General features: G+C 38.0%; 1 protein-coding gene across 18 annotated transcripts in view; it reads left to right on the top strand.

Annotated features, from left to right (window-relative positions):
* Nucleotides 1-12,252, top strand: part of ASPH (aspartate beta-hydroxylase) — a 205,666-nt gene that overhangs the window by 21,785 nt on the left and 171,629 nt on the right. For 10 of the 18 annotated variants that reach the window (XM_054590175.1, XM_054590169.1, XM_054590170.1 and 7 more), the window contains exons 2-3: nt 10,408-10,557; nt 12,024-12,068. In XM_054590175.1, the coding sequence (XP_054446150.1) occupies nt 10,408-10,557; nt 12,024-12,068 (195 nt within the window). Of the gene's footprint in view, nt 1-4,183; nt 4,451-10,407; nt 10,558-12,023; nt 12,069-12,252 lie in introns of those variants that run through there. The other 8 variants (XM_054590172.1, XM_054590184.1, XM_054590185.1 and 5 more) reach the window with 4 other exon arrangements.

Below are 12,252 nucleotides of genomic sequence, written 5' to 3'. Positions count from 1 at the left end.
TTTATGGAAATGTTTCTGAGATTTAGGAACTGGAGAGAAAAGGGGAAGGATCATGGGTTAGTTTGTGTACAAGCTGAGTGTGGAGTTTCCCTTAGTTATTCAGGTGGGGTTTTGAGTAGACAAATACATGGATTGGTGTTCAAAGGATGTAAAACTATGTCATATAAGCTTTATAGAAGGTACCTGAAGTCATCTAGGGAGGTGGCATAGGACCAAGGCTTATGGAATTTCCATATTTAAAAACTAACCAGAAGAGAATGAGCCAGCACAGGACATTGAAACTTAGTCCAGAAAGGTGGGTGACACACATGATAATTCTGAAGTAAAGAAAGTCAAGGGGAGAGAATGTTTTAGAAGGAGGGAGAATTCTTCTGAGGGAGCAAGTAAGATGAGGACTGAAATTTCCTGTTGGGTTTAATGACATGGAAGTCATTGATGTGACATTCAAGCTACAACTACCCAGGAGCCGTACACAGAAGACAGATTGCAACCTACAGGTTGTACGGAGTGAATGGGCAGGTAAAAATAAAAGCAGTGGATTAACAGCCTTGTGAGAATTTCATCTGTGTTGGGAAGAAGAAAGACAGCGTGGGGTTGAGGGAAGATGTAGTGAGGGCAGAGGCCGGTGGTATAGGAGAGTGAAAAGACGAAGAGTGAGGAAGCTGAGGAAGGATGTGTGGGTGGATTGATTAGGAGGAAAGCGGAGAGCACATGCGGGCGACTCTAGCCTTGTGTGGTTGGCACTGCACAGTTGAGACACTGCTGGTGGTTCCGTTTCTTCTGTGAAGTAAGGAGCTGTGGCATTTTTGGAGCACGAGAATCATTTAGCAGCAATGATTGCTGGTAGTCCCTGAGGGTTGGGTGTGGTTGATTCCCCTGTGCCCTGTGCTGTTGTCATGTGTGCCCAGCTGCTTTTAGAGTCACCAACAGGGTGATCATTTTGTTCCTCCAGGGAGGCAATTATGTCAGATTGATGCAATGAAAAGATAAAGGAGCCTAGGAGTTAAGAGTTAGGGAGCGACCTCAGTGATGCACTGTGGACTCTGAGGCTGGATGAGGTGCGTGTAGAGGTAGTATTCCCCAGCTGGGGGCGGTGCAAACATTAAGTTTAACTCAATGTCTGCAGGGTTTCTCTGTAATACTTCGCATTAAATATTAGGTTTAGAATGGTAAAACCTGCTCATGTGCTGTGGAGAGAGGATATGTAGATGAAAGGTTTGTTGTTTATGTTTTAAAGAACTGTGTTTTTTAGTATCTCATGATATCCTGCAGGCCTTATATCTACTCAAACAAGCTGAACTGTTTTTTGCAAAGTTGCAGAATGCATTTAGGATGGTGTTATGCCAGGAGGAGAGTTACAGAGATATTTCAATAAGAATGAAAATTTGATTAGGAAAGTGAATTAGGTGGGGTTTAGAGCAAGACCCATGGAAAGAATATACGAATCAGTGTTGGATATAGAGTGGAGGGAAACCAGGTTCGTGGGGATGAAATATGAAGAAAAGAAGACCTGTCATGCTGGCCACACAGACATTGAAGTCACATGGTTATGGTTGGCATTGAGGTGAAGAAGACTTTGCTGAGGGGCGGGGTCCCCGAAGGTGGTGGTTGACAGTGATGAGGAAGGGTGGGGAGTAGTGTCATTGGATGGCATGGGACTCAGAGAAACAGGTTAGTGGTTTTTTCTCTCTCTCTCTCTTTTAAATGATAAAGAAATGATGGTCGGGGAATTGGTAGAAGTAAGAACTCCTTTCTCCTCCTCTAGCCCATGAGAATTCGGGAGGGCTAGTGCAGTACTGCAGTGATTCTCTATGTGTGGTCCCTAGACCAGCAGCATCACATCACCTGGGAACTTACTAGAAATGCAAACTCTCGGGCCCCACTCCAGCCCTACAGAATCAGAAACTCGGGCGAAGGGCCAAGCAGTCTGTGTTTGACAAGCCCATCAGGTGACTGTTGTGCTCTCAGTCTGAGAACCACTGCTGTCACATGGCTGAGCTGGTGAGGAGAGGGAAGTAGTCAATGCTGATCCATGAGAGGTGTGATGGATTTTCTCCTGGTAGATTTTGGAGGAAGGTAGAGCCCAGGGCTCAGCGGATATAGGTCTTGGCTCTCCTGGTCTCCAGTGGCGCCAGGCTGATAATAATAGCCTCAGAGCACATGTTAGAAGTTTGGACTTTGCTTGGACCTGGGAGTTACTATTAGTCCCAACAAAAAGTAATTAAGTATTGTTACTTGTAAGTTATCTTTGCTAGGGTTATAAAAACACGATTTGCTCTATGCAAATTAAAATATTTTTAAACTTCATAAATATTTCCCATCATAAAAAAAAGGTTTGCCATTATAAGAGATAATTACTTAGAATTCAGAATTTCTGTTTCCATAGGAAATGTGGTAGATTAAATGTTATTTCAGAGACATCCTAACCACCCTATGTAGGATATGTAGGTATGTAGGATAATTAGGTATGCCACGATTGTGAAACTGAGGAGTGATGACATCTTATTGAAATAACTGTAAAGCTGTGACAGAAGATGAGAAAAGGTTAACTGTAGGATGTATGACTATGTGCGATAAAGGCTCGTTGGGGAGGAATAATCGGAGCTGCGTGGAAGAAGACTCAGGGTTGAGATGTACTCAAATTTGATAGCTGTGGGCCTGTCTCAGGTCAGCATTTGGCCACAGACCTGTCATTTAGAATGCGGCTGGCCTCACACAGGCCCAGGAAGGGGGAGGAGAAGCCCTGGCAGCTCCGACAGTCTGGTTGGCAGGCGAGGCTGGTGCAGAGAGCTGCGAACGGTAGGTGAGGAGAATTGTGCACTAGTCCTGAGTCAATACAAGAGTGTTGCACGGATGACTTCAACAGATTTTTCATGCCTAGTTTGTGCCAAGACATGTTTTATAGGCCAGGAAGTTAAGCATATATGAGGCCCAAAGGTGGATGAGTTTCCCCAAATTGAAGTGAAGGAAGAAGCTAGGAATTGACTCCAGATCTTTTGAATCTGAAATGGGCCACCCTCCATGTGAGTGTAGTGTCTTGGCTTCCAATGGGACCAAGAAAAGGGTCTGTCATCACCCTCACTCTCTGAAAACAACAGAACAAAAGAAAGCTTCTGGAATATTTGTCTAATGTATTTGTATGGTGGCGGGTCATCTTAAGCCCCTGTCAAAAAAATGGTTTATTAACTTTCACCATTTTGGCAAGCACCAACTTTGAGTGGGACAGACCCTTGAGGAAAGGAATAGTTGGCAGGAAGGGAGGGGGAATGGCTGTTGGTCAGAGGACAGCTAAGATACTGCTCAGTTTTGTGTAGTTGGCCCTGAGGCCCGGTTCACTCTGTCCCAGCTCTGGGCCATCAAACACTGGTGCCATAGGTTGCTAACTCCTCTTCAAAACATATAAATGTTTAATTTGTGTGTGAAACATTCAATCTGACTGGAAGAAAATGAAAGACTCAAACAACTTTGAAAGGTTGCTGCCTTGCTCTGGTTACTATTTGTGCTAAATTCATTTAGTATACGAATCAGAGCTCTGATGAATTCTGTGAATTGGTCATCTTAAGTCAGTGAATAAATGGTACTAAAATTGGGCTGCTTTTATTTCCCAGAAGAGAATATTTGGAGAATGGGGTTGCAAGAAAGTAGAACAAAATCAGAGTGCAGCTGTCAGTGTCTCTCTGGGCCCTTCTCTGAGACACTTTCCTAGGTCACCACCCGTACCCCCTGGCCGCGGAGGGGCTCCTTCTTTCCCTGCGGCCTCCCTCACAGCCTTCCTGCCATTTCCCCCCTTCGCTTCCCCTCCGCTCTCTCTCCTTTCTTCATTAGTGAAATAATTTTTTATTGTGGCTTTACTTTTCTGTTGGACGAATTAGTCTCGGGATGGTAATGCCTGTGAATTGTAGAGCGTTCATTAATTTCTTATCATTTAGGGTTCTGTTTCATTCAAACAAAGTAAATGGTCTTTCAGTGTAGGCATTTGATTAGATCTTGATGGGCCAAATCAAACTGTTTCTGGGCTTGGGGCCACATTTTATAGCAAGACTTGTTTCAGTTTTGAATGATTTGGTACTTAGACTAAAGAACAATTTATTCTGTTTCATTATTTCTGGCATGCTTTTTTTTTTTTTTTTTAAAGCGTTTTGTGTAGGGAGGTTCCAACTGAGAAAGAAATCCCATAAGTGGGAGAAAGGCTGTTGGATTAGGAGGAGTGCATTTCAGCCTGAGCGGTTAGCAGTATTTGGCCATGAGGAAGAGGCCTCTAAAAATAACTGGTGAGCAGAGTTTGCAGTCAGGTCCAATTTCAGTTCTAGAGGCCTTGCCCGTGGAGCTTGGCCTGCCTAGAGCTTTAGGAGGGAAGGACATGCGGTGCGCCTGATACCTGCCGATGGAGCTTTGATTTTCATCTCCCATATATACTACTCATGGATTGAAAAAATCAAAATGGCTGAAGGTAAAGGTATATTATTCTTGTTTGGGTTAAGAGTGGTTTTGGATCCCTCTGACAGTTTTTAGCTTTATTGTCAGTAGTGTGCTGTTAAAATACTTTTGTTTAAGTGCTGTGACTGTATCCTCTACATTTTCTGTTTTGAACTCCTGGACTTTCCACAGTAGTTTAATTTTTTATGGAAGAGTCTGTCTTTAATCTGAATATGTTTTTGTGTCTTACCTTAGAATATCTTTTAGTATATTGTACTACCAGAGGCCACATTTTACAAACTTCAAAAAAATGTACAGGTGTAGTGTTCCTTAGTTAGTAAGTTAATTACAGTGAATTTTAAGAATTGTGTGTATGCCACTCATAAAATTATAAGAAATTTAAGGAATGTGTATCTCCCACCTTGTATTAATGAGCACATTTACTTGGCTCAAGCAGTCTTAGCATATGTGAAAACTGACCTAATTTTTGTGAAGCAGAGGATAAATGCAAAGACACTAGGATTTTATTTTGTTTTTTAAAATTAAATCATTAACCTTCAAATGTTCTTTAATGATGTATTGAATTTCTGTTTATGTATGTTTGTTTTTGCTTTACATTGTAAGATTGTCTTCCCATGTAGTTGAAAGCAAGTAACATTGGTTCATTTGTTGAAAACTTATTTAAGAAAAAAATAGAGCATTAAGACTGCTTCCAACTCTCAGCTGCCTAAGTGGCCACTGGGAGGATTCTATTATTAGTGTAGAGAATTTGAGTATCTGTACTTTGAACACGGTTTTGGTTAAATGGTTAGAATGGGCCTTTTGGCTATTGTGTCTCATGTAGCCATGAAGAAGAATAGGAGACATATCTGACATTAATTCTTTTAGAAGACATTTTTCCCTTCTCCATGGAGTTACGTAAGCCACACTTCCAACCCACTTTTAACAGTTCTTGTCTCCCAAAGGGTGACATTTTGTAACATGGAAAACTGATTAGTTTGATTAATTACTTGACAATTTTAATGTTTTTTAAAATATTTTAAATGTATAAAGTATATAAAAAATACAAAACTACATGCATAATGCTAGTAAACTTGTATATGGTTGATTTGTAATTCAGTTAGTAGTAAGTAGTCAAGATAAGCAATTGACTACTCTTCAGGTGCTAGGGTACATCTTCTATTTTCCTTTTCTCAACCAAATAGAATGACCTGTCATCCCTGACCCACTCTTCATTTTGGAGAGAGACATACTTTTTTACTTACCGTGGTAATATTTTCTGTGTTTGGTAGTATGTAAGAACATTTTCTGATTTGAAGGTCACGTGCTTTTTTTTGATGGGTCAACATGGAAAAAAATGAATCACATTGGTTTTGCGATATTCTTAATCCCCATTAAAAAAAAAAAAGCCTTTTTCACTAATCCCTGGGACTACATGTTGAATGTGGAGCCAGAAAATGACATGAAAACCCTTAGATTTATCCTGGTCTTAGAAAATAGGGACAGCTACTCGATGTTCTTCCAGAATACTGTTGAATCAAAATCTGGTTTCAGGTTTGCTGAGGGAGTTTTAAACCCTCTTGAAGGGTTTCTCTTACTATGCGTTTTTCAGTTTTAATTGGGAAGAAACTGATCTGCCTTTTGGGACTAGGCACACTATAATTACAAAGTGACAAATGAAGAGTGTATTATTTGGTATCAATTAAAAAGTTCTCCCAAAAAGATGTCTTAGAAAATATTCCTTTCTATTATTTTCTGTTTTAATTTTTGGTGGAATTAATAATAACAGTAATAAGATTAACAATGCTAGAGTAAAACCTAAATTATTTGACATTATAAAGGGATGGATAAAATATTGGTAATAAATTCATATTCTAGCTAAGCAATATTGACCCTTTTAAAGTGATAAATCTGCTTAATAAAAATATGCTGAATGAAAATCTAAGATTTATTATCCATTTCTCACACTTTGAAACAATTTAAAGTTTTAATGGCAAAATCAATATGAAGGTCATTATTGCCTGGTACCGAAGATTATTTTAAGACTGTTCAGCGTTTTGCCTACAAGCATCAATCATAAATGGCCTCCTGCCACTGTTCCTTCAAGTTCCTGTGTCCACTCTTGCTGCTGGAGTCATGCCTTTTATAGGCCTTCTCTCCATCAGCACTTCGTTGCTTTAAGTCATTTGGGTTAGGTTGTCTTTAAAATCTGCTCTTTAATTTTATGCAATGAGCTGGAACACTTGATTGAAGTTGTTAGAATCATGTTGAAAACAAACCTAAACAGATTTTAGGTAAAGGCGTGTCCTTTACTGTATGTGTTTTCTCTCTCCTCCCCCTCCCAATGCCTTCTTTCTGTTTTGGTGCATGAATTTATATAATTATTTTTAAAAACCTTTTTCCACTTCTTACTTATATTTGGTGTTGCAGGTCAAACACTTCAATGAGTATTTCTGAATTAACTTGGATAAATGATACTTCCCTTTTGAGAATCTCAGAAACTATCCTCCTTCATTTCTGCCTCAACAAAGACATAGAAACCCTGGCCAGGTAGTTCAGTTGGTTGAGCAGCAATTTTCAACATTTCTTTATCTCATGGCACACATAAACTAATTACTAAAGTTCTGCAGCACACCAAAAAACACATTTTTTGCCAATCTGACCAAAAAAAGGTATAATTTTGATACATTCACACTGGACAGCTATAGTTGTGTTGGCTGTTGTCATTTTTTTATTTGGCAACCGAAGGGAAAAGAGGTCAGTGCCCCTGACTAAATAGTCAGGTACTGCATGTTTGAAAATCCCTGGCAGCGCGCCGGTGTGCCTTCCGCGGTACAGTGGTTGAAAATCGCTGGATGGGTGTCACCCCGACAGGCCAAGAAAGCAGTAGAAATGGAGAAAGAACTGAACTTTGAAATCAAATGATTATTTGTTCTATAAGCATATTTTATTGATAAATAATGTTGTCTTTTCTTTCTTGTTGAAGCTGTTGTCTTTTTAAAAAGTTTTATTTATTAAATTTTTTATTAAAGTATAGTACACATACAATAAATACTGTAATGAGTTGCAGGCGTGTGACAGTTATTCAACGTTTATATAGCTTGCAAAGTTATACAACAATAAATCTTGTCACTGTACAAAGTTATTTTACTATTCTATATTCTTTATGCTGTACATTACATCCCTGTGACATTTATTTTATAGCTGGAAGTTTGTATCTCTTATTTCCCTTCACCTTTTCTACCTGTTCCCTCACCTCTGTAAATAGCATCATCTTGAATGTACTTTTATCTAGGTACATTTTGAAAACGTAATTATTGAGTAAAAATTATATCATGTCTAACACATATGCTGAATAAATATGTTCAGTGAATGAATAAAAGGATGAACTATATTTAGCCTTATTATTTTCTAGTTACTTGGAAACAATACAAGACACTGGTGTCAATTACAGAATGTCCGAGAGGAGTTAAGAACCCAGTTTTCTTGCAATGTTACTCTCATCTTAAGTAGAAAATTTAAATTTGTTTCTTAGAGGCAACGAGTAGTCAAGGGAGCAATATTCTTAGTCATTATAATTTTATTATAGTCTATTATAGTTCTGTATTTGGGAGTAAATGAATACTCCAGAAGGCATTATTTTTATTATAGTAAGTATTCTGCACAAATGGGTGTGTATGCATATATCCACATGCTATATGGAAATAAGGTTTTCTTATACAGTATTTAAAAAGTCTTTGTGTGTATAGATGTTTAATAAATGAAACGCATGTCACTGCTACTGTGTCTGTGGTGCTCCTGTGCCCCCACAGAAGCTCCTCATTTTTTCCTTTTTAAAAAATTTATTGGGTGGTTTATTTTATATCGTTCTTATCTTTCTGTGCTTAAGGCACATAAAAATACCAAAAACCATCATTCCCCCTCACCAGCACTGCAGAAATTTTCACCTGGCCTCTCCCCCTCTCATGGTGATATTCAGGTAATGAAACAGTATGTTTTAAGTGGATTTAATATGCAGCTTCTGCCTGGCAAGTATTTTTTATTGTATAAATTATGTTTTTATATAACCAGCTTTTAGGAGACTTTTAATAGATCATATTAGAAAGAAATTAGATGACCATATGTTTTTGGATAAGTATACTTTTGTGAATTTACCATATGATTCTTTATAAATCCGGCCCTTTTCTGGTCAGTCTGTTAATATTTAAAGAACAGTTGAAAAGAAAGTTTACTTTTTCTTTAACAATGAAATATGTCTCAGTCATCATAATTTTATATACTTACATATAGATATGTAGATAAAGATGTGTATGTTTGAGTGCGTCTGCACACGCACACGTACACGTATACTTTCAGACTGATTTGGTGTTTGTGGCACCTTTTGAAAAGTTGATCTACTGGTTGGTTTGAAAAAATGCATATATTTTTTAAACAAGGAGAATTTAAGGTTATTTTTTTCATCCAGAAGAATTGGCAGTGGATTTTTGATTTGAGCCACTGGAAATTATTACCATAATTAGAACTGGATGTAGGTGTCAGAAAGCAGGTTGTGAATTGGAGCGCATCAGGTCTTTGGAGATCATGTCATTTGGCCCACTCGTGCGTGGATCGCAGAACTCGGGTCCAGTGAAGTCAGGGTTTGTTCCTGGCTCTGCCTGACTTGTGCTGGCGACTGTGGGTGAATCATTTAATCTTTTCTCTACAAACAGAGACAATTTTTCCTGTCCTTATTCCTAGTGGTTCTCTACCAGGCACTGCCCTTGTGGAGGACAGTTGGTAATGTTTGAGAGAGTTCTTGTCATAATCACTGGGAGCTATTATCTTTGGGACTAGCAGACACTAGGGAAGCCAGCGGCTCTGCAGTGTAATGAACAGCCACACGGGAGGAAGCATTGTCCTGTATCAACATCCAGAAATGCCCTCTAGAGAGACTCTGGCACGAACATTGTGAGGATCACATGCAGCCATGCACGTGGAAGCAGTTTGAAGAGATAGAGATGACACGTGTTCAAAAAGTAGAAGGCGGTGTCCTGCTTTTCTACCTGGTTGATAAACTTTTCCTTTTCTCACAGGGTATTTTAGGATATGACATACCTTTTTAACTTAATTATTAATATTTATATTTTTTATGTTCTTTTAAAATAGAAACTTGAAAATGATAGGCTTCCCTCTTAAGGACAGTGTTCACTATTTTAAATTACTACTACTTGACTTTCATCATTTTTGTTTATTTTTGGCTGTAAGAAGACTATTTCCTGAAGAATGTAAGGTATATTAAACATGTCAAATATGATAAATGACACTTAGAGGTAGCGGCAGTTTACAAAACTGTTTCCTGCAATGAGAACAGTTGTGAATGAGCCTCTTCCTGTTTCCCTTGGGCCCAGTGGGTCTTGTAAAGGAGGGGGCTGAACTGTTGCACTGTTTGACTTCTCTCCTTCGCAGATCACTAGTCCGATAAATTGTTTCTTTCCTTCTTCTGTCCCTCTTTGGCCAAAAATATAGAGTGGTTTGGGGAAGATATTTTCTGTGACAGTTAACAGAGTTTTTAAGGTTCTACAGAAACTGAAATGGGACAGAGAACAGGATTTGATTACATTTCTGTATGATTTCATTAAATTGTCAGTAAATGCTCTGAACTTCGAAGGAGGTAGTATTCAGGTAGTTTAGATAAAGAATCCAGAAGGAAGGAACATACATATTATATCAAATTTTATTTTTAAAAAAGTTATTAGCCCATCAATAGTTTATTTCTTTCATTACTTAGAAGTTAGGGTTTTACATACATTGTGTTGAGTCTAAGCAGAATCTTTCATTTACTAAATGTTTATTTTGTGTAACATGTTTTAAGAATTTATATGATAACAGGTTTGAAATGACTTACCATTGTAAGTATTATCAAATTACTAGAGAAATAATTCAATGAAAAGACGTGTTTGATAAAGTATTTTCTTACACCATGACAAGGTACATCATTTTCTTTTTAAATAGACACAAAGCATGGAGGACACAAGAATGGAAAGAAAGGAGTACTTTCTGGAAGTTCATTTTTTACATGGTTTATGGTCATTGCATTGCTGGGAGTCTGGACATCAGTAGCTGTCGTCTGGTTTGATCTTGTTGATTATGAAGAAGTTTTAGGTAAGAATTTTGATATCGTTTCTTATGTGGATTTGTAAGAGCATCAATGACATCCCTTACATCCCTTAGTAATCTTAAAGATTTATCAGTATCTTTTTCATACTGTTAATTTCTGTAGCCTTTCAGTGCTTCTCAGTAGAGTGGAAAAAGGGATGTTATCAGCATTACCTTGGAGACCAGCTTTTCAATTTCTTTGAACATGCTCCATAGTAAAAAAAAAAAAAAAGGGGGGGTGCTTTATATTGTACATATATCACACAGAAAAGTTTTATTAAACAGTACTTACTCTCACTGCAAGCAATACTCCATTGTTTATATTCTTTTATATTACAAATTTTAAAATTACTGGTATGAACCACTGAATTTATTTAAGGATCCATTAATGGATCATAAACGTACCATTCGTGAGACCTTGCCTTAGCGAGCCTTTCGAAGCACGCCCCTCTGTGTCTTTGATGGAACTGATGTGTGTGTGTGTGTAGGTACGGTCAGTGTGCTGTGGTGAGGAGGTTGCCCCGTTGTTTGTGATAGTTGTCCTCCTTTCTCCTCCTTTTTCCTTTTCTCTCTTTGTAATCACTGCAATTTTTCATGAGTGTTTGCATTAATGATTCTTTGTCATTTTTGGAGGCATACTGTTTTTTGACCTAACCAACACCCTTTTTTAAATTTTGCATGAAATTCACATAAGAAAACTTAATACCATAAATATTTGAAAGTCAACAGTTCACTGATTTGTAATATATTCATCATTTTGTGCTATCATCATTTCTAGAGCATTTCCAACGCCCCTTCCCTCCAGGACACCCAGTTGCCCGCTCCTTTTCTCTCCTGGCAAACACTAATACACTATCTGTGTCTGTGGATTTGCCTGTTCTGGACATTTCACATAAATGGAATCACACAGTGATTTAATATTTGCACTTAGCTTAATATTTTCAAGGTTTAATACACCATTTTATGGCTGAATAATATTCCATTGTATGGAATATTTTGCTTTTCCGTTCATCAGTGGTGGACATTAGGGTTGTTTCCACCTTCTGGCTATTGTGAATAAATGGCCTTCCTCTTTAATAACTCAGGGAAAACTGTGGACCCTGTCACTGAACAAAATGCACACTTCTCTATACGTACACTGATGCACAGAGAAACCTCTCTCTTCCATAGGCCCTATTGTACTGCTTTACTTATTAGATTACAGCCATCTTTCTGAGGTGGGGGGAAAGGCAAAGAATAGGAAAATATACTTATGTGTAATCTGCCATTCATTGAAGCTTCTCATTTTTATTTAAGTATTTTTGGTATATGATAGACTAGCAAAGTATTTTAGTGTAGAGTCAAACTTCTATGTAAGTCGTGATTTTGTTGACTTATATGTTGTTAGGGGAAGTCTATAACAAAACAAGAGATTTCAAATATTTGTACATTTAAGCACAAGTAACAATTTTCATGTTTTTACATGCATGCAGCCAAAGCAAAGGACTTCCGTTATAACTTATCAGAGGTACTGCAAGGTAGGCTATTGGAGATGCATTCTAAGTTCACTGGTGTGAGTCTCTAAAATCTCATCCTTATTCTGCTAATTCAGTTGTCACCTGTATCAGAGAATATAAGTGATAGGACCAATGTCCCTTTTTAAGTTTGTCAGACATCATAATATTTTTCATGTTTCTAACGTTGAGCTCTGTGCTACATGTA

Source organism: Pteronotus mesoamericanus, unplaced genomic scaffold, assembly GCF_021234165.1.
Source record: "Pteronotus mesoamericanus isolate MK-2021 breed Mesoamerican mustached bat unplaced genomic scaffold, CSHL_Meso_final scaffold_174, whole genome shotgun sequence".
In the NCBI taxonomy this organism is placed as follows: Eukaryota; Metazoa; Chordata; class Mammalia; order Chiroptera; family Mormoopidae; genus Pteronotus; species Pteronotus mesoamericanus.
The sequence above is the reverse complement of the archived record's forward strand: the minus strand, read 5'-3'. Positions and strand labels throughout refer to the sequence as shown.